General features: G+C 36.9%; 1 protein-coding gene across 1 annotated transcript in view; it reads right to left on the bottom strand.

Moving 5' to 3' along the window:
• Positions 1-520: 520 nt before the first annotated feature.
• AGMO (alkylglycerol monooxygenase) overlaps positions 521-22,310 on the bottom strand; it is a 390,797-nt gene continuing 369,007 nt past the window's right edge. The window contains exon 13 of the mRNA XM_005897366.2: positions 521-1,429. Within this exon, the coding sequence (XP_005897428.1) occupies positions 1,355-1,429 (75 nt within the window). The 3' untranslated portion in view covers positions 521-1,354. The remainder of the gene's footprint in view (positions 1,430-22,310) is intronic.

The following is a 22,310-nucleotide window of genomic DNA, read 5'->3' as shown; positions in this document are numbered from 1 at the left end:
ACGGTACTGATGAATATGTTTTGCAGGGCAGGAATAGAGAGTCAGACGTAGAGAATGGACTTGTGGACACAGTAGGAGAAGGAGAGGGTGGGATGAATAGAACGAGCCTCATCGACATATATACACCACCATGTGTAAAACAGACAGCTGGTGGGAGGCTGCTGTTTAACACAAGGGGCCCAGCCTGGTGATCTGTAAGGACCTAAAGGGGTGAGATGAGGAATGTGGGAGGGAGTTTCAAGAGAGAGGTGGTACACACATACTTACAGCTGTTTTGCATTGCTGTACAGGGCTTCCCTGGTGGCTCAGAGGTTAAAGCATCTGACTCCAATGCGGGAGACCCAGGTCGATCCCCAGGTCAGGAAGATCCTCTGGAGAAGGAAATGGTAACCCAACTCCAGTACTCTTGCCTGGAGAATCCCATGGACGGAGAAGCCTGGTAGGCTACAGTCCATGGGGTCTCAAAGAGTGAGACACGACAGAGCAACTTCACCTTCACAGCAGAACCAATACAACTTTGTAAAGAAATTATCCTTCAATATAAAAAAAGATTAAACAATAACAGCAAAAAAATCTAAGAAATACTAGAAGAGGGAAAGTTTGAACTATTTCCTGTTTGTCAGCTCCAACCTAAAGAAATACATGGCAGATTTTTACAATTCCCATGAAAAATGTACACAGAATACCTGGGGTAATTTTATTTAGAGAGTATTATTAACATGATTGTGAGACAATTAAAAATAATGCAGAAATACTCCACACTCTGTCTCAATTTGACAGAATAAATTGACCAAACATATTAGACATAGGCATCACAAATAATCTGTTGAATAAATGAATTCTGACAAATCCTGCTCATTTTCATTTTAGTGATGTCATTTTGTGTAACGTTACTCCTTACGTTATATGGCTTTCAAAGGTAAACCTAGCCTTAGGCAGACAACTCATGTAATACATTTTTATGACAACAAATACGTTTCCAAGCACAATTTTAGCAGACAGCAAGTGAAAAATTGTCAAACCAATGAAAATAAAATCTTCATTCTTTCAGCTGTTTTGAAGTTTTATTACTTCTCATACTCATCGGCTTAGATGTTACCAGTGTACATAATATCATTCTATTTGACATCATTTTCTTTCCACCCTAGGAATAAAGTAACTGCAGCTGACTTTAATTTTAATAGAGAATGATAAATGTGAAAAGGAAGCAAGAGTACATAGATGTTATCTACCTTTCATTAGAAAAACTGTTCACACAATCATTATATAAGATAATTATATTTCCATAGAGAGTTGTAACATATTACAATTGTGGACAAATGATTAAAACAAGAGAATTGTGTACAAACGTAAGTTATCTCCAAGGGTCTGAGACAAGTTGCTTCACACTCCTTACTCCCCAGAAAGCAATGCAGATGGAAAAAAATATCTGAAGAAATAAAACACAGAGAGGAAGAACAATTAAAATGGATTCAACACTTCAGTTCAACTGAGTTAGAAATACTTTTCTAGGGGAAAGTGAATAAATGTATTTTAAGCAATCAAAATATTCAAATTTAACCTAGCAGTTTTTCAGTAATAGAATTTAGCCAATCCAGCTTAAAACACATTATATGAAGAGTAGGATTAAAGAGCTCTGTTTCTGCGGCTTAAAAAAAATACCGTCACAGAACTGGGTCATTTCTAGGGATGAGGCTATAAAATTAGTGAATGAAACAGAACTGCCTTCTGGCACTTGGAAGATGTCTTCTGGCATTTGCAACATGCAACATACTGCATGTTGTTTGTATTCTACTAAACAACCTCATTATTTATATAGTTTAAGAAGCCTTTGGAAAAGGAGAAATAAAAATGTTATTAAGGAATCATTCCTCTCTGAGGCAATGTGACCTAGCATATCATGAACTTCACCCAATATGAATTAGATTTTAAAGACTGCTGACTTAACTTCTTAGTCTCTTGATCTTTTTTTTTTTTTTTTTTTACTCCTATAGATAATTTTATTTCAATACTTTTCTCTTTCATCAAGTAGCAACAGGGTTAACCTTTCAGTTCAGTTCAGTTCAGTTCAGTCACTCAGTCGGGTCTGACTCTTTGCGACCCCATGGACTCCAGCATGCCAGGCCTCCCTGTCCATCACCAACTCCCAGAGTTTACTCAAACTCTTGCCCATTGAATCAGTGATGCCGTCCAACCATCTCATCCTCTGTTGTCCCCTTCTCCTGCCTTCAATCTTTCCCAGCATCAAGGTCTTTTCATATGAGTCAGCTCTTCACATCAGGTGGCCAAAGTATTGGAGTTTCAGCTTCAACATCAGTCCTTCCAATGAATGTTCAGGACTGATTCCCTTTAGGATGGACTGATTGGATATCCTTGTAGTCCTAGGGACTCTCAAGAGTCTTCTCCAACATCACAGTTCAAAAGCATCAATTCTTAGGCACTCGGCTTGCTTTATAGTCCAACTCTCTTATCCATATATGACTACTGGAAAAAACCATAGCTTTGACTAAATGGACCTTTGCTGACACAGTAATGTCTCTGCTTTTTATTATGCTGTCTAGGTTGGTCATAACTTTCCTGCCAAGGAGTAAGTGTTTTTTTTTTTTTTTCCTAATTTTATTTTATTTTTAAACTTTACATAATTGTATTAGTTTTGCCAAATATCAAAATGAATCCGCCTTACCAGATATAAAACTGTAACTGCAAAATTCTCTTTAAAATTTAAGAAACTGCTGAATCATGATAAGCAGCCATAAGAGTTCACTGAGTTTATTCCTTTTGCTTTCAAGTGACACCACATATTCCCAATAAATCATCAAAATTTAGCCAAATAAAACTGTTGAGTTCTTATAGTCCTAACACGAATAATTCAGCCATCCTCAGTAAGAGTTCACAGGTTGCAGAATTCCTCACTGTGTGTTATCTAAATGCCATAGTGACCCAAACACACACCTCTTTGACTCTTGTTGAGGTAACATCTAGGCACTAGTCATAGTCGTACACCTAGGAGGTTTCCAAAGTCAACCTTTCCCTTTATCTATGCATTAAATTAAGCTATATGATTTTACTTTCATGATCCCCATTTTAGGTGTTATTAGAGTGACGATGAAAAATGCTCAAACAGCTGGGGACATGTGGATAGCTGTGAAAGTTTCTCAATATTTTCTTTTATTGTGCAAACTTCTTCAAAAGATTAAAATAGGACCATGTGCCTCTTCCCCGAAAGATCACTATTACTGAAAGATCCAGTAAAATGCATACAAAGAAACATGTTTAAGTAAAAAGATGAAGGCATGGGGAATGTTTTGCGGTGACAGACTAAAATGAAGCCAAAGCTGTTGGCTGAGGCCAGTCATGCAGTCACAGAAAATACCTTGAACTCCTGTGATTTTGCTATTAAAGCCTGGATATGAAAATAACAACAAGACCTTCTTAAACCTGGATATTTAGATTAGATGGATAATTAGATTATAGGTTGTTCAGTTTCACATGAACCTTCTTTTTCTACAGAACCATTATCCTTCATTAACTAATGTGATAGTTTTATTCAAATCCATGTATTACTTCCAGCCTATAACATCAACAGTATAAAAAAAAGTAGCAAGAATAAAATAAAAAGTTATATTGAGGCAGGAGTTAAGAATAACATTAACATTCTGGAGTTGCCTCAGAAATCAAATGCAGTTTATTTAAAGGCTGGTTTTGATTTTGTTTCTTTTGACTGTGATTCAAGTAAAATGACCTCATGGGATTTCTCATGGTGGTACCAAGCAAAGTAATATCAAGAAAAGGAAGTATTTGTGAAAGGTAGTAGACTGCACAGTGAATTACATTTATATATGAATATGGGTTAGTGGTGACAGAGGGATAGCTGAGAAGACAGTTTTCAAGTGGAACAGAGGTGATAAATCTATGATATCAGTGTAAATAGTTTAATTTAGGTCCATAATATTAATTGAGCAACTTGTGCTGTGCAAAGCACTGGGATCTGAAATATATTTGGCAGTAAAAGTTTTTATTGGTTTTGAAACTAATGCGTAGGGTCACATGGATTATTTCATTGGTTGAAGTCTAGGGAGTATGATTTCAGTGAAATCTGTAAAACCGTATGTACAATTTTGTGAGTCTGTCATAATTCTTCTGGTCCTTACTCTCTACCTACTAGATGATCTGTACTTTCATCTTGGGTCTCTGAAATATTAAGAACTTCTGATCTAACAAGAGAATGAAAAAGATTATAATTTAGTACATGCTTTTGCTGTTAATTCACTACTTCTCAACTGTATCTTTCTACTATAATTCCAGTACTACTTTCTTAAGGAGCTGTTCCTAACTGAAACACAGGGATCTTGTCTTTTCCAATTAACCAAACTGCTTTTAGGGCTTTCCTGGCGACTCAGATGGTAAAGAATCTGCTTGTAATGAGGGAGACCTGGGTTCGATCCCTGGGTTGGGAAGATCTCCTGGAGAAGAGAATGCCAACCCACTCCAGTATTTTTGTCTGGAGAATTCCATGGACAGAGGAGCTTAGCAGGCTACAGTCCAAGTGGTCACAAAGAGTCGGACACAATTGAGCTTCTTACCAAAAAATGCAATGTTGCACAGTTTGTGGTTTTGTTTTCTGTTTTTGGTTTCCTATTTTTTTTCAGGCCCCTATGTGTTACCCCTCCAAGTAGATGGAGAAGAAAAGCTAATGAAGAAAAGGGATCAGATTCACATTCACGATTAATGTGCAATGAGACCCTTGCTTAGGCTTGGCCTTTAGTAGATTATAATGTTTTATTTTCATGGCAAACTTGGGAGAATTAGCAAACAGTTTGTTGGTGAGCAATGGGAACTCATCGTTTATGTGTTTTACCAAGGAGTAAATATTAAATATCAGAATATTAATCATGAAATATTAAATATCAGAACTGTTGTGATGTTTTTGTTTACTTAATGACCTCCAGAAAATCAAACTACACATCCTGGAAAATTAGTTCAGTGAATGTGTACATCAATAATGAATTCATTTTCTCTTTTAGTAATCACCTATATTTTTTGCCAGTAACTACTAGATTGCTAAGACCTTTTCACAATCAATATTTTAAGCACAAAGTGGATTTTTTAAAATATATAATGAAATCCAAATTGGCACACGATCATAGAAAGTAAACACAATGAATAGGTCCTTCTCAAAATATTCATGACTGAACTAGACACCCTGTTTTATTAGAAAATAGTTAAGGAAGAAAACACTGATTTGCTTTTATATTTTTCAGTGTGTTTATATATATAATAGATATAAACATGTATTTCATATATAATTTTAACATGGAAAATTACTTAACATGGACTCAGTATGATCACTTGATTACTACAGTCATTTCATTTAAAATTTTCCCTCATCCAACCTTTCTCTCAATTTTTGTATTAGGCTGTTCCTTTTAGTTCTCCATATTTGATCAGGTTAAATGTGTCATTCAAGATTAAATATTCATTAAAATATTTCTCAATCAACTATTTGTACAATGAAGGCAAGAGAACCACTACTTAGGCTAGTGTAAGAGTAAATGGCAACCATAGCATTTTTTTTTTTTTACAATATTCTTCCTTAATCTCTAGATATGATGTTTCCGGATACATAAACAAACTCAATGAACACTTATTTTACTCTAGGTCTGGGCAAGTCCCATGATTTTAACAGCTGGATTCAAAATATGAAACAGAGGAAGTTCACTCTTGGTGTCAAGCCCTCCCCATGTAACACATCATTAGTGGCCCTTGTCTTCAGGCTATTTCCTTGACTTCCCAGAGCCCTGGACTCTGATGCTTGAACTTTGGCCTGTACAGATGCTCTCCACGTTTTCTCCACCCCTTTCCCCAAAGTTCATCATCTGGCAGGTGGCTAATCTGAGCCATTAATCTATAATAAAATGTCAGTGGGAACTGACATGTCATTGTGCTGCTCCTCCCTGTTAGATAGAGACCTTATTAAAAATGGAGCAAATCTGGCATCTAATGTTTTTAAACTTTTAAAAATTGAAATACAGTTAATTTACAATGTTGTGCTAATTTCAGGTATACAGCAAAGTGATTCAGTTATACATACATATATATATATATATCTTCTTTTTCAGATTCTTTTCCATTATAGGTTATTACAAGATACTGAGTATAGTTCCCTGTGCTATACAGTTGGTCATTGTTGGTTATCGATTTTATATTCAGTAGTGTGTATATGTTAATCTTAAACTCCTAATTTATCTCTCATCCCTCCCCCTCTATCCTCTTTGGTAACCATACATTTGTTTTCTATGTCTGTGAGTCGATTTCTGTTTCATAAATAAGTTCATTTGTGTTTTATTTTTAGATTCCACATATAAGTGATATCATAAAATATTTGTCTTACTTCCTTTAATAAGGTAATCTTTAGGTTCATCTATGTTGCAGCAAATAGTATGATTTCACTTTTTTATGGCAGAGTAATATTCTATTGCCTTCAAACTGTGGTACTGGAGAAGACTTCCAAGCCCCTTGGACAGCAAGGAGATCAAACTAGTCAATCTTAAGGGAAATCAACCCTGAATATTCATTGGAAGGACTGATGATGAAGCTGAAGCTCCAGTACTTTGGTCATCTGATACGAACAGCTGACTCACTGGAAAGGTCCCTGATGCTGGGAAAGATTGAACACAGGAGAAGAGGTGTCAGCGGATGGGATGGCTGGATGCCATCACCGATGCAATGGACATGAACTTGAGCAAATTTTTGCAGATGGTGAGGGCCAGGGAGGCCTGGCTTGCCGCAGTCCATGGAGTCACAAAGAGTTGGACACAACTGGGCGACTGAACAACAACAATATTCTATTGTATATATGTACCTCATCTTCCTTATCCATCAAGCTGTCAATGGAAATTTAGGTTGCTTCTGTATCTTGGCTACTGTAAACAGTGCTCCTGAAAATTGGCATGTAAGTATCTTTTTGAATTATGGTTTTCTGTATGCTATGCTATGCTAAGTCACTTCAGCCGTGTCTGACTCTGTGTGACCCCATAGACGGCAGCCCACCAGGCTCCCCCGTCCCTGGGATTCTCCAGGCAAGAACACTGGAGTGGGTTGCCATTTTCTTCTCCAGTGCATGAAAGTGAAAAGTGGAAGTGAAGTCCCTCAGTCGTGTCCGATTCTTAGCAACCCCATGGACTGCAGCCTAACAGGCTCCTCCGTCCATGGGATTTTCAAAGCAAGAGTACTGGAGTGGGGTGCCATTTCCTTCTCAGATGGTTTTCTCTAGATATATACAAAGAGTGGGACTGCAGGATCATATGGTAATACTATTTTTAGTTTTATAAAGGTACCTCCATACTGTTCTTCATAGTGGCTGCACCAATTTACCTTCTCACCAACTGTGTATAAAAGGAAATTGTTAGTTGCTCAGTCATTTCCAATGCTTTGCAATCCCATGACTGTAGCTTACCAGTCTCCTCTGCCCATGGAATTCTCTAGGCAAGAATACTGCAGTGGGTTGCATTCCCTTCTCCAGGAAATCTTCCCAATCCAGGAATCAAACCCAGGCAGATTCTTTACTGTCTGAGCCACCAGGGAAACCCAGCAGTGAAGAAGGGTTTCTTTTTATCCACACCCTCTCCAACATCTATTATTTGTAGATATTTTAATGATAGCCATTCTCACTGGTGTAAAGTGATACCTCATTTTCATTTTGATTTGTATTTTTCTAATAATTAGATATGTTGAGCATCTTTTCATTTTGCATTCTATCAGTTTGCATTCTTTGGAAAAATGTCTGTTTAGGCCTTCTGTCCATTTTTGTTTGGGTTTTTTTTTTTTTTGGTATTAAGCTATATGAGCTGTTTGTGTATTTTTTGAAATTAATCCCTTATCAGTAGCATTGTTTGTAAATATTTTCCTCCCACTCCATATGCCATCTTTTCATTTTGTTTATAGACTAAATTTGCTGTGCAAAAGCTTTAAGTTTAATTAGGTCCCATTTGTTTACTTTTGTTTTTGTTTCTATTACTCTAGGGGATGGATCCTCCCAAAAATACTCCTGCAATTTATGTCAAAGAGTGTACTGCCTATGTTTTCTCTAGGAGTTTTACAGTATCCAGTCTTACATGTATGTCTTTAATCCATTTTTAGTTTATTTTTATAGAGGGTGTAAAAGTATGTTCTAATTTTGTTATCTTACAAGTAGCTGCCCAGTTTTCCCAGCACCACTTTTTGAAGAGACAGTCTTTTCTCCATTGTATATTCTTGCTTCCTTTGTCATAGATTAATTGACCAGAAGTGCCTGGGTTTATTTATGGGTTTTCTATCTTGTTCCATTAATCTACATGTCTGCTTGGGTCATATATGTTTGGCCATATATAATTAATGGATCTAGACTAACTCATTAATCTATATGTCTGTTTTTGTGCGAGTACCATACTGCTTTGATGACTGTAGCCTTGTAGTATGGTCTGAAATCTATATGGTATAATCTGTGTCATATCTGCATGGAGCAAGTTTATAGGTGTTATTTTTTTCCAACAACAATTGTTCACTTCCTATCTCTGTATCACATTTTGGTAATTCTCACAAATTTCACACTCATTATTATTGTATTTGTTACAGTGATCTGTGGTCTTTGATGGTACTCCTATAACTCACTAAAGGTTTAGGTTATGGTTAGCATTTTTAGCAATAAAGCATTTTTAATTAAGGTATGTAAAAGCCTTTGACTGTGTGGATCACAATAAACTGTGGACAATTCTGAAAGAGATGGGAATACCAGACCACCTGATCTGCCTCTTGAGAAATTTGTATGCAGGTCAGGAAGCAACAGTTAGAACTGGACATGGAACAACAGACTGGTTCCAAATAGGAAAAGGCGTTCGTCAAGGCTGTATATTGTCACCCTGTTTATTTAACTTATATGCAGAGTACATCATGAGAAATGCTGGACTGGAAGAAACACAAGCTGGAATCAAGATTGCAGGGAGAAATATCAATAACCTCAGATATGCAGATGACACCACCCTTATGCCAGAAAGTGAAGAAGAACTCAAAAGCCTCCTGATGAAAGTGAAAGTGGAGAGTGAAAAAGTTGGCTTAAAGCTCAACATTCAGAAAACGAAGATCATGGCATCCGGTCCCACCACTTCATGGGAAATAGATGGGGAAACAGTGGAAACAGTGTCAGACTTTCTTTTTCTGGGCTCCAAAATCACTGCAGATGGTGACTGCAGCCATGAAATTAAAAGACGCTTACTCCTTGGAAGAAAAGTTATGACCAACCTAGATAGCCTATTGAAAAGCAGAGACATTACTTTGCCAACAAAGGTCTGTCTAGTCAAGGCTATGGTTTTTCCAGTGGTCATGTATGGATGTGAGAGTTGGACTGTGAAGAAGGCTGAGCGCTGAAGAATTGATGCTTTTGAACTGTGGTGTTGGAGAATACTCTTGAGAGTCCCTTGGACTGCAAGGAGATCCAACCAGTCCATTCTGAAGGAGATCAGCCCTGGGATTTCTTCGGAGGGAATGATGCTGAGGCTGAAACTCCAGTACTTTGGCCACCTCATGTGAAGAGTTGACTCATTGGAAAAGACTCTGATGCTGGGAGGGATTGTGGGCAGGAGGAGAAGGGGACAACAGAGGGTGAGATGGCTGGATGGCATCACTGACTTGATGGACGTGAGTTTGAGTGAACTCCGGGAGTTGGTGATGGACAGGGAGGCCTGGTGTGCTGCGATTCATGGGCCCGCAATGAGTTGGACAGGACTGAGCGACTGATCTGATCTGATCTGATATAAAGTCGTTAAAGACATGATTGGATTATACACTTAAGAGACTATAGGGTAAACATAATTTATCTGCAGTGGGAAACCAAAAAAATTGTGTAACTCATTTAGTGCAGTATTCCTTTACTATGGTGTTCTGGAACCAAATCTGTAATATCTCCAAAGTATGACTGTACTTCACTGTGTACATTTTCAGCCAAATTTAGACTTCTGTGTTGCTTTCCTAAAATTCTTCTGGAATGAATGTGCCTATTTAGTATCACTAACAAATCACACCCTACCTATAGAGTGAAGAGTATATTTTTATTTAAAAATTCTTTCTCTGATATTGGTGAAGTCCATAAGATACAAGTTAACTGGCTATTTAACACAAGGGTAACAACCACAACAGCAGCAATTTTTTTTTAAGGGAAACACATTAAATATACAGAAGTTTTACTGAATTATTTGAAGAAAAATAAAACCAATTCTTTGTTAAGTATACTTTTGAACAATATATATTTTTTAAAGATGACTACTATCTACTATATAGATAGGAATTTAAAATCAGACCTGAATGGATAAAAAATATCTCTATTTCCTATTAATGCAAGAGAATAAATAAACAGAAACAGAACTAGAATATAAAGTGAAGCCACATGTATTGAAGGTCCTTCTGAAATGAAAACATTTGAATATTGTTGTTGTTGGTTAGTCACTAAGTTGTATATGACTCTTTGCCACCCCATGGATGTAGCCTGCCAGGCTCCTCTGTCCATGGGATTTCCCAGGCAAGAATACTGGAGTAGGTTGCCATTTCCTTCTCCAGGGGATCTTCCTGACCCAGGGATCAAACCCTAGTCTCCTGTTTAGCAGGCATATTCTTTACTACTGAGCCGCCTGCAAAGCCCTAAAATATATTAGATAACAATATTTTTTTTTTCCCTAGAATTTTGCAAGAACACAATTTGACAAATTCCAACTCAAAATAAGTTGAGAACTATTGATTTTACTTCCAGTATATCCTATGTATGAACAAACTACTGAGTCATATGTAGACAAACAAAAGTCTCAAGAGAAATATTTCTAGACACTGCACCTTTTACTTGGAAGTCTTGTGTTCTCTGTTTTTATTTCTGTACTCTATGTAAGGGAAAGTATAATCACAGCTATGTTTAATAGAAAGTCTTATAAAGATTCATTACTATTTAGACACTAAATCAAACAGTATGATTTTACATTTGCTTAAAAGTATATATTAATGTTATTAATTAAGGAAGAACAATATGAAAAGAAAGTTCTTGTGAATGCCCATGTACTAACAGTGGCTTATTTGAAAAGAATATATGTTTTCCTCAATCATTACTATTTTCTGAAATTAATGTTTAAACAAGAGAATACAATAAACATACCACAATCGTGTTTTTAAAAAGAAAACACAAAATAAACAAAGTTTTAAAATAATTCAGCTGAACTCCAAAACCAGAAAAATCAGGTATTTTATTATTTTTCTACTCAGTGCGGGGCAAAGATCCAGGACAAAAAAAGTACTAAGTTAATTTAGACAGCAAAGGCAGAATCTTTATTACAACCATTTTTTCAGTTCCCCAGAGATAACTAACTCCTATTGCGTACAATAATTTATTCACATCTTAAATCTAAATTGCTCAAGAACATGTTTTTACTTTTCAGCAGTACTCCTATAGAATATCCTATTGTTTACTCAGACCACCTTGGAGATATCACAGTGACATTTGAAAGCCATAATATTAGTAAAAAGATTAGAGATCACTTTAGTTCAGTAGTTCAGTTCAGTTTAGTCACTCAGTGGTGTCCGACTCTTTGCAACCCCATGAATCGCTGCACACCAGGCCTCCCTGTCCATCAGCAACTCCCAGAGTTCACTCAAACTCATGTGCATTGAGTCGGTGATGCCATCCAGCCATCTCATCCTCTGTCGTCCCCTTCTCCGCCTACCCCCAATCCCTCCCAGCATCAGGGTCTTTTCCAATGAGTCAACTCTTCGCATGAGGTGGCCAAAGTACTGGAGTTTCAGCCTCAGCATCAGTCCTTCCAATGAACACGCAGGACTGGTCTCCTTTAGGATGGACTGGTTGGATCTCCTTGCAGTCCAAGGGACTCTCAAGAGTCTTCTCCAACACCACAGTTCAAAAGCATTAATTCTTCAGCGCTCAGCCTTCTTCACAGTCCAACTCTCACATCCATACATGACCACAGGAAAAACCATAGCCTTGACTAGACGGACCTTTGTTGGCAAAGTAATATCTCTGCTTTTGAATATGCTATCTAGGTTGGTCATAACTTTCCTTCCAAGGAGTAAACGTCTTTTAATTTCATGGCTGCAATCACCATCTGCAGTGATTTTGGAGCCCAGAAGAAGAAAGTCTGACACTGTTTCCACTGTTTCCCCATCTATTTCCCATGAAGTGATGGGATCAGATGCCATGATCTTCGTTTTCTGAATGTTGAGCTTTAAGCCAACTTTTTCACTCTCCTCTTTCACTTTCATCAAGTGTTCTCCAAAACCTACCTACAATTCAGAGAATATACTGGAAGACAGTTGGCATGAACTAGCTACCGTGTATACAAAACCATCTGGTGGAAGCTGAATAAACCACAATTAGCATAAAGTGAAAATAGATGCTACATTTCTCAAAAACATCTGTGGACTCTTTCCTTTCTGAATTCAAAGTTATGAATAAAGTATCTTTATAGATATATTATTTTAAATATTTCCAGTATTACCAACCATTCTCTATGAGTCCAGCCATCTGGTAACATGGACGTTTAAGTCCCTGGTGGCTCATATGGTAAAGAATCGGCCTACAATGCAGGAGATCCAGGTTTGATCCCTGGGTCAGGAAGATCCCCTGGAGAAGTGAATAGCTACCCACTCCAGTATTCTGGCTTTGAGAATTCCATGGACAGAGGAGCCTGGCCAGCTGCCTGTCCATGGGGTCACAAAGAGTTGGATATGACTGAATGACTAACACTTTCACTTTCCTTGATTATTTACTACATTCTTATCTTTCCTTATATGCAATGATGCATCTTCAATTTACACTGATTTCCTAAATATTTTCTCTAAATTTTCTAAATATTTTAATACATATACTCTCAATATCCAGGCTTCCTTCTTCTCAGTTTTTTCCAGATTAGTTTTGTTGTTGAAGTTTTCAAAAGGACAGGTACAAAGAAATACCCAACCTACCAGAAGTAACACACAGAGGAAAATTAGACAACCAAAGTTGATAAGACATGACTTATACTCAAAGTATGATCAGAATGCTTGCCTTGTCAAAACAGAGCCTCACTTTATATTTTTCTAATTGTCCAATTTCTTAATGATAATGATGAAATTTTAGAAAGTTTTCTTGAACTACAGTAAACAATATGGAGACATGAAGACAGAATTGTAATAAGGTCAAATTAATAACAGAACAGATATCACATGTGAGAATGATTATTCAGATGAACGATGACCATTCTTTTGGGAAAACATCTTAGGAAAGATACATTTTGTGGATACAGTCTTTTTACACTCATAGCCTTCCTCTTACACTTATTATGGAGCTACACATTTAAAAAATTTCTTTATGAATGTGAGAAGGGAAAAAATCAGGACAATAAAAAATGTTAAGGATAGTCTGCTTTGGTTTCTATAAAGTTGAGAATAAAACAAGAGTAGGAAATATAAAGGAACTCAATGAACATTCAGATCAGATCAGATCAGATCAGTCGCTCAGTCGTGTCCGACTCTTTGCGACCCCATGAATCGCAGCACGCCAGGCCTCCCTGTCCATCACCAACTCCCGGAGTTCACTCAGACTCACGTCCATTGAGTCAGTGATGCCATCCAGCCATCTCATCCTCTGTTGTCCCCTTCTCCTCCTGCCCCCAATCGCTCCCAACATTACCTAGTTTAACTCTGTGCTGAGACATTTTTATGTATTAAAATTAGCAATGGGTAAACTATTAAAAATAACCTGACTCCTTGTAATGTGCACTGACTTCACTTTTTTAAAAAGTATAATCCAATGAATTTAAAAATTACTTACTATTATAACTTTTACTTTTATATTTCTGCAAATAAGTCTAGTTATAACTAGAAATAAAATTTTATTTAGTTTTCCCAAATATCCCTCACATTGGCATAAACTTGTTTGCCTCATACCCAGTAGGTTTTGAAACTGAAGATTCTTGAATAAAATGTTGCTGGATTAATCATGGTCCTTAAGTGTCCTAACAGGACTCTCCATAATGCTAAAAAAACATGATATTTAATCTAAAATTCAAAGTACCACATCTTTCTAGTGCCTTTTCTGACTACTAAAATGAAAAGCACTTACATGTCAAAATCAGAGCTTTGCTTCAACAAAAATTATCAAGAAAATCATACAGTCCTAATCCATCAAAATGCCATTTTCCTGGTAAATGAGAATTCCCTGACATATAACCCTACCACAATAGCACACTGATTCTCAGTGTATCCTACATAGCAGTGCTCCTGGCATATGTCTGACATAAATCAACACAGAAATAACTTTTAAAACTTGATGTACAAAAATTTGTATCTGGAAGAGAATATATTTATGCCTGCAGAATATCATTCAACACTGCTCATCCAGGACTTTGACCCTACTGTTAAAAAAAAAAAGTTCTTTGTACTTGCCTTCTATCTAGGAAACCAAACAAGTCTCTTAAAGAAATGAGTTCATTTGTAGGGGGGTGGGGGGTTGGTGGGAAATGCCATGTTTACAGAAATAATAGTGATGTCTGGTTTTAAAAACAGGACAGTATATCTTGGAAGGATATGTTTTGCAAAGATCCTTTTGTATTGTTTTTGCTTGTGTCAAAGGAACGATTAGAGCCCCAGTAAATGGGAACTTCCCAGAGTAGGCTAAATAGAAGGCCAACAGCTCACATATGGCTTGCAGCTTGGGGGAGTTTCTCTCAATGTTCTGCCAGAGATGGGACTGCCCAAATGCTTTCTCGCGTAAGTCCTAAGTCGTAAACCGCATCCTCCTAGTCCAGCCATGCCGAAACTGGACCCAAGGGGATACAGAGTCTTGGCTGATGGGAAACAATGACTGCTTCCTAAGGAAGCCACAGCTGCTTTCCTGAGAGACACCCAGATGCCTGAATTTTTCCTTACTTTCCATTTCTGACTACCTGTTCTGGCAACAGTTCCAACAAAGGGTGAGGCAGGCAGCAGGCACCCAGCTGTTTTCAATAAGCCTTGGCAATGTAGGGACTGATTACATAAACACTACAAGCATTCAAAGAGCATATTTTCTAGCTTTTAAGCTATAATAAAAATGGTGTGCGCCTGTACAAAAACCCTACATCTTCTCTGCTCCAAATAGTGATAATGACAACAGCAATGCTGATGATAAGGATAATACTAATAATGGCTTTAATTATGAAAGCAAGGATTATTAGAGGAAACATGATAACATGAGCTGCTGGGAAACAGTTCAAATTATACAGAGAGAATTGGAAGGATGTGAAATTTCCACATTACGGGGTTGGTCAACGTTTCTTTATGAAACAGCAAGGTCAAAATGTGCACTCAATTCACTTGATTTCTTAGTTTTTCCCACAATCCTGGGCAAAAAACAATCAGATGTTGCATTATCACATAGGGTTCTCTTTATTTTACTATCAGGTCCAAAGACCAAGAGAAGATGTTGATTTACATTTTAATTAAGATGAATTTTTCTGGCTTAAAAAGTATAAATATAAATCTACTTCTTGGATTTGACAGTTGAAAACTGAAAGGTTTAAATAACTCACTCATGCCTATAGTTCACATATACAGGCTTATTATTTTTTAATTGTTTTCTATATTTGAAATATTAGATCAAGAATCTATATGAACAATGTAAGAAGTGAATTGGAGTTTCAGTAATCTATATTTCTACATGACTGCTCAATTTCCTGTACAAAAAAGTGATATCCCTGTTCCAAAGAACAGAATTGCATTAAACTTTTTTACCTTACACATTACTCATTTATTCTTACCTCATTAAGTCACAAAAATGAATGTTTGGCTAGGCCCATTCTCTTCAATATATCTATTGTTCTAGCCATAATTTTCTTACCTCCAAGATGTACTACATATTCTTTGATATGTATTTTAAATTGGACTCTTTCATAGAACAAATGATACAGAATAAAAACAACAGAGGGAATGTTTTTCAAATTGTTCTAGAAAAAAGTTTTGGACAGAGTGATCAATTGCAAACCCCAAAACAAAGCTACTGACAGGAAATCTGAATATCAGGTATGAATGAGTGGAGGCTAAGAGTGATAAACCACATACACATTGGAATTAACTTGGGACAAAAGTGACCTTAGTCAAACCGGAACTCTGGAAAAAGAATAAGAAGATTGGGTTGTCTCAACACAAATTATTTTACCCCAGAGATTACTTAGAATTTCAGTTTCTGCCTCTATAAAATGGGAAGAATAGTGTCCCTACTTTTCATAAGATTATGGTGAATACTGACTCATTTTCTCTAAAATTTAAAGCTATATAAAGATACAAGATGACTAAAGTATGTTAACTTTTGTGCTAAAAAGATTCAATAAATTAAAAGTGAAAACTGAGGGAAAGATAAGGAGATATAAATAATAGGCAGAATTTGGAACATTACAGATTTTATAAATGCCAGCTCTGTGTCATTGATGGTCATAGTTAAAATGATGCTTTTAAAACTTGCATATAATAACTGCAAGTAGAGTAGGATTTCAGTGGGTAAGTACAATATAGATTGATCATTGTCTGGAGTATTTCCATTATGTTTCTCATCCTGTAAGAGCATGGAAGTTCTATGTTCCTGATGAATTTTCATAACGCCAACCTTCTGAACTACATCTTTTAATGTCTTAAAGTGTCCTTAATTCTTTATTTAAAAGTATGGAAAAGATAATAACTTTTAACAATCCTCCATTCCACACCTACTGCCAAACTACTGTTTTGATCTCTCATGTTACATTAAATTTCCTTTGCATAGCTAAAACTGTGTTAAAATAGTTGGCTTTTTATAGAGATGCTACCCAGAGGGATTATGGGTAATATAATGGAAAATGTTTTTCTAAAAATTCCACAATAAATAACTAATTCCATAATGGTGGTATTTCTTAAAATACTTATTTTTGAGAAATGTTCAAAGATTATTTATTTAGTGCTAGGTGTGGCATCCATAAAAAATAATAGCATGAGTCCTAGTTCAAAAGTGAATGTCCATATAAAAAAATTACATTGAATCTGTCCCGATTGGGTACCATACAGTTCATGAATATTTATCACACTCTTGTTTTATGCCAGGCATATCACTGCTGACAGAACTCACTGGTGAGCAGTATAGTCCCTGAATTCATTCAACTTAGAACTTCATAGTTTTTCATGAACATACTTATAAAAGACTGGTGTATATATGTGTATATATATATGTCCATATCCCTGGAGGAGAAAATGTTAACCCACTCCAGTGTTCTTGCATGGATAATCCCATGGACAGAGGAGCCTGGTACTACAGTCTGTAGGGTCACAAAGAGTTGGACACAATTGACTGGCTGAGCATATATATATATATATATATATATATGATGATGTGTTTGTGTGTGTGTGTATATATGCATATCAGAGATCAAATTGCTAACATCCGCTGGATCATAGAAAAAGCAAGAGAGTTCCAGAAAAACATCTATTTCTGCTTTATTGACTATGCCAAAGCCTTTGACTGTGTGGATCACAATAAACTGTGGAAAATTCTTCAAGAGATGGGAATACCAGACCACCTGATCTGCCTCTTGAGAAATTTGTATGCAGGTCAGGAAGCAACAGTTAGAACTGGACATGGAACAACAGACTGGTTCCAAATAGGAAAAGGAGTTCGTCAAGGCTGTATATTGTCACACTGTTTATTTAACTTCTATGCAGAGTACATCATGAGAAACGCTGGACTGGAAGAAACACAAGCTGGAATCAAGATTGCCAGGAGAAATATCAATAACCTCAGATATGCAGATGACACCACCCTTATGGCAGAAAGTGAAGAGGAACTCAAAAGCCTCTCGATGAAAGTGAAAGTGGAGAGTGAAAAAGTTGGCTTAAAGCTCAACATTCAGAAAACGAAGATCACGGCATCTGGTCCCATCACTGCATGGGAAATAGATGGGGAAACAGTGGAAACAGTGTCAGACTTTATTTTTCAGGGCTCCAAAATCACTACAGATGGTGACTGCAGCCATGAAATTAAAAGACGCTTCCTCCTTGGAAGGAAAGTTATGACCAACCTAGATAGCATATTCAAAAGCAGAGACATTACTTTGCCAACAAAGGTTCGTCTAGTCAAGGCTATGATTTTTCCTGTGGTCATGTATGGATATGAGAGTTGGACTGTGAAGAAGGCTGAGCGCCGAAGAATTGATGCTTTTGAAGGGTGGTGTTGGAGAAGACTCTTGCGAGTCCCTTGGACTGCAAGGAGATCCAACCAGTCCATTCTGAAGGAGATCAGCCCTGGGATTTCTTTGGAGGGAATGATGCTAAAGCAGAAACTGCAGTACTTTGGCCACCTCATGTGAAGAGTTGACTCATTGGAAAAGACTCTGATGCTGGGAGGGATTGGGGGCAGGAGGAGAAGGGGACGACAGAGGATGAGATGGCTGGATGGCATCACTGACTTGATGGATGTGAGTCTGAGTGAACTCTGGGAGTTGGTGATGGACAGGGAGTCCTGGCATGCTGCGATTCATGGGGTCACAAAGAGTTGGACATGACTGAGCGACTGATCTGATCTGATGTTGTTTATAAATCTTCAGGTCAAATTTTCTTCACAATAATGAAGTTAAATATAAAATAAAAATGATTTACTAAAGCAAGGTCAATCACAGAGTTATGTTAACTCACTCACTGTACAAGTTTTTTAATGCTGGTATGCCTAAGTAGCTTCACCTGAAGAGTGTGGATAATCTTTCAGTTACTGGAGTAATTAAATTAATGTTCAGTTCAGTTCAGTCCAGTCGCTCAGTCGTGTCCGACTCTGCGACCCCATGAATCGCAGCACGCCAGGCCTCCCTGTCCATCACAAACTCCCGGAGTTCACTCAAACTCACATCCATCGAGTCGGTGATGCCATCCAGCCATTTCATCCTCTGTTGTCCCCTTCTCCTCCTGCCCCCAATCCCTCCCAGCATCAGAGTCTTTTTCAATGAGTGAACTCTTTGCATGAGGTGGCCAAAGTACTAGAGTTTCAGTTTTAGCATCATTCCTTCCAAAGAAGACCCAGGGCTGATCTCCTTTAGAATGGACTGGTTGGATCTCCTTGCAGTCCAAGGGACTCTCAAGAGTCTTCTTCAACACCACAGTTCAAAAGCATCAATTCTTCGGTGCTCAGCTTTCTTCACAGTCCAACTCTCACATCCATATATGACCACTGGAAAAACCATAGTCTTGAGTAGACAGACCTTTCTTGGCAAAGTAATGTCTCTACTTTTGAATATGCTATCTAGGTTGGTCATAACTTTCCTTCCAAGGAGTAAGTGTCTTTTAATTTCATGGCTGCAGTCACCATCTGCAGTGATTCTGGAGCTCAAAAAATAAAGTCTGACACTGTTTCCACTGTTTCCCCATCTATTTCCCATGAAGTGATGGGACCAGATACCATGATCTTCTTTTTCTGAATGTTGAACTTTAAGCCAACCTTTTCACTCTCCTCTTTCTCTTTCATCAAAAGGCTCTTTAGTTCTTCACTTTCTGCTATAAGGGTGGTGTCATCTTGATATCTGAGGTTATTGATATTTCTCCTGGCAATCTTGATTCCAGCTTGTGCTTCTTCCTGCCCAGCGTTTCTCATGATGTACTCTGCATATAAGTTGACGTACTCCTTTTCCTATTTGGAACCAGTCTGTTGTTCCATGACCAGTTCTAACTGTTGCTTCCTGACCTGCATATAGGTTTCTCAAGAGGCAGGTCAGGTGGTCTGGTATTCCCATCTTTTTCAGAATTTTCCACAGTTAATATAACATTATTACAATGTTTCATATGTGCAAATGCTTCAACAAATGTCAATAGTTTAGTTGATGTTATTGATTTGTTATTGTCACTATTGATGTTTCTGCTGCTGCTCAGCCATGTCTGACTCTTTGCGACACCCTGGCAAGGCTCTTCTGTCCATGGAATATTCCAGGCAAGAGGTGGTTACTGTTTCCTCCTCCAGGGGGTCTTCCTGACCCAGGGACTGACCTGTATCTCCTGCAGTGCAGGCGGATTAATGTTTTCGAAAGTTTGTTTGAAAATACAGCATAACGGTTATTCCCCCTCATTATATTTATCTTTATAATTTTTTACTTAAATCATTATCTGTGTATTCTAAGACATATAAAAACAAAATTTCTTTTCAAAGAAAAGATAAAACTATAAATTATAATTTTTACTTCTTTCATTCCAGTGGATCTTCTTATCCATTCACCTTAGAAAACTCTATCATAAGGATAAAGAGTCTTCAAAGTAGCAAAGTTTGATGCCCTGGGAAAAACAAAGGTTTTTGAGAGCACTGAAACTTGGGTTCTTGTCCTTTCTGTCATAAAATGGTTGAGTCATTTTATTTTCTCAGGATATCTGTTTCTTTAGTTTCTTTTTCTGTTCAAGACAGAGTAAAAATAGAAAATCTCTAAAGTCTATTCTTAGTTCTATTATCTGAAAAATAATAGAATTAACCAAGACAATATTATAATGGTAGAAAGTTTCCAGAATAGTTCCCCCAAATATTTAAATTTATAATAAAAAGAACACAATATTTCTTCATCTTGCCCTAATTTACTGCCACAGTAAGGTAATTGAAATAACAGCAGAAATGACAGGGGGGGAAAAAAAAAACTTAAAAAAAATCATTCTTTACACATGTGGAATATGTGAATAGACTGGCAAAGAATGGGAAACATGATTCCCAAATCGTGCATTTCTAAATATCAAGATCCCTAAGCTTCTTCCTGGATATAAGCTGACTTTCTGGCACTCTGTTGCCTGAAATTTAGAAAGTTAAGACCTGCTATATTCATCTTTGAAAAAATAACTTAGCGGATATCATCAAAAAGGTACAGAGAAGTGGCCGCAGCAGTGATTCTTAGAAAAATTTGCAGAGGCATATACTGAAATAAAAACAAGTAACGGACAACTTTGAAAGCTATTGGTAAATGATGAGTTTTAAGGACAACAGTAATTTCAGAGGTAAAATACTTTGCCTGTTTGTGTGTATAGTCCAAGAAATAACAATCATATTTCAGGAAAGCTGAGGTGGGGGAAGAAATAAAGTTTCACCATTAATGGTGAAGTTACTAAATGAAGCTTTCAAAACTTTTAGTTTTAACCTAGTCCATAATTCAGGGTCAATTGTTTCTCCAGTGAGAAAGAAAGATGAGAAGGGATAGGGGAAGAGAGATTATTACTTGAATTCGTTAAAACTGATGAATGGATACAGAAATTGTGGTACACATATACAATGGAATCTCAGCTATAAGAAAGAACACATTTAAGTCAGTCCTAATGAGGTGGATGAACCTAGAGTTTATTATAAAGAGTGAAGTAAGTCAGAAAGACAAATATTGTATATTAACACATGCATATGGAATCGAGAAGGATGGTACTGTTGAACATATCTGCAGGGCAGCAATGGAGAAACAGACATAGAGAACAGATTTGTGGAAGGAGAAGGAGAGAGTGGGACAAATTGAGAGAGTAGCATGGAACCATATACATTATTATATGTGAAATAGATAGCAAGTGGAAATTTGCTGTGTGACCCAGGGAACTGAACCCAGTGCTCTGACAACCTAGAGGGGTAGGATGGGGTGGGAAGGTTCAGGAGGGAGGAGACATATGTGTACCTGTGCCTAATTCATGTTGATGTATGGCAGAGATCAACACAATATTGTAAAGCAATTATCCTCCAATAAAAAAGAAAAGAAAAAAAATCACCAATATTATAAAAATTCTGGGGGAAATTTATAACCAATATAAGATATTGAATAAAGGAATAAATATACTCTAGTACAGGATGAGTTTTCAGAAAGAATCTTTGTAGCTATAAATGTGTTTATAATTATGCCAAAAGGTATATTTTCTGGATTCTGGGGAAATGTGTTAATAATTTTCATAAATAAGTAAAGGCAAGTAGAACCTCTTTGGTTAGCTTCTGAAGTTAGCACGTGCAACAAAAGTTGTACAGAGTTTAAAATTACCCTAGAAATTCCCTTAAATTACCCATAGAGTATAATATACATGGTTTTATGTAAACAAACCCTTTATGGTAATTCCTTCACACACTCAAGTTTGAGAACCCTTGTGCTACTGAAGAGAGTAATCAAAGGAAAATATGTAAATGTCTGATCATTTAAACCAATCTTGCCTTTTGATTAAGTGGAAAACTTAGTCAGAAAAAAGAAAAGAAAAGAAAGGACAAGAGGGATGGAAGGAAAAAGGAAATGGATAATAAGCTCTAAACTGTTTCTGGTTATGTGTAAAGT

Source organism: Bos mutus, chromosome 4, assembly GCF_027580195.1.
Source record: "Bos mutus isolate GX-2022 chromosome 4, NWIPB_WYAK_1.1, whole genome shotgun sequence".
NCBI classification, from domain to species: domain Eukaryota; kingdom Metazoa; phylum Chordata; class Mammalia; order Artiodactyla; family Bovidae; genus Bos; species Bos mutus.
Note: the sequence above shows the minus strand (reverse complement) of the source record. Positions and strands in the feature narration are given on the sequence as shown.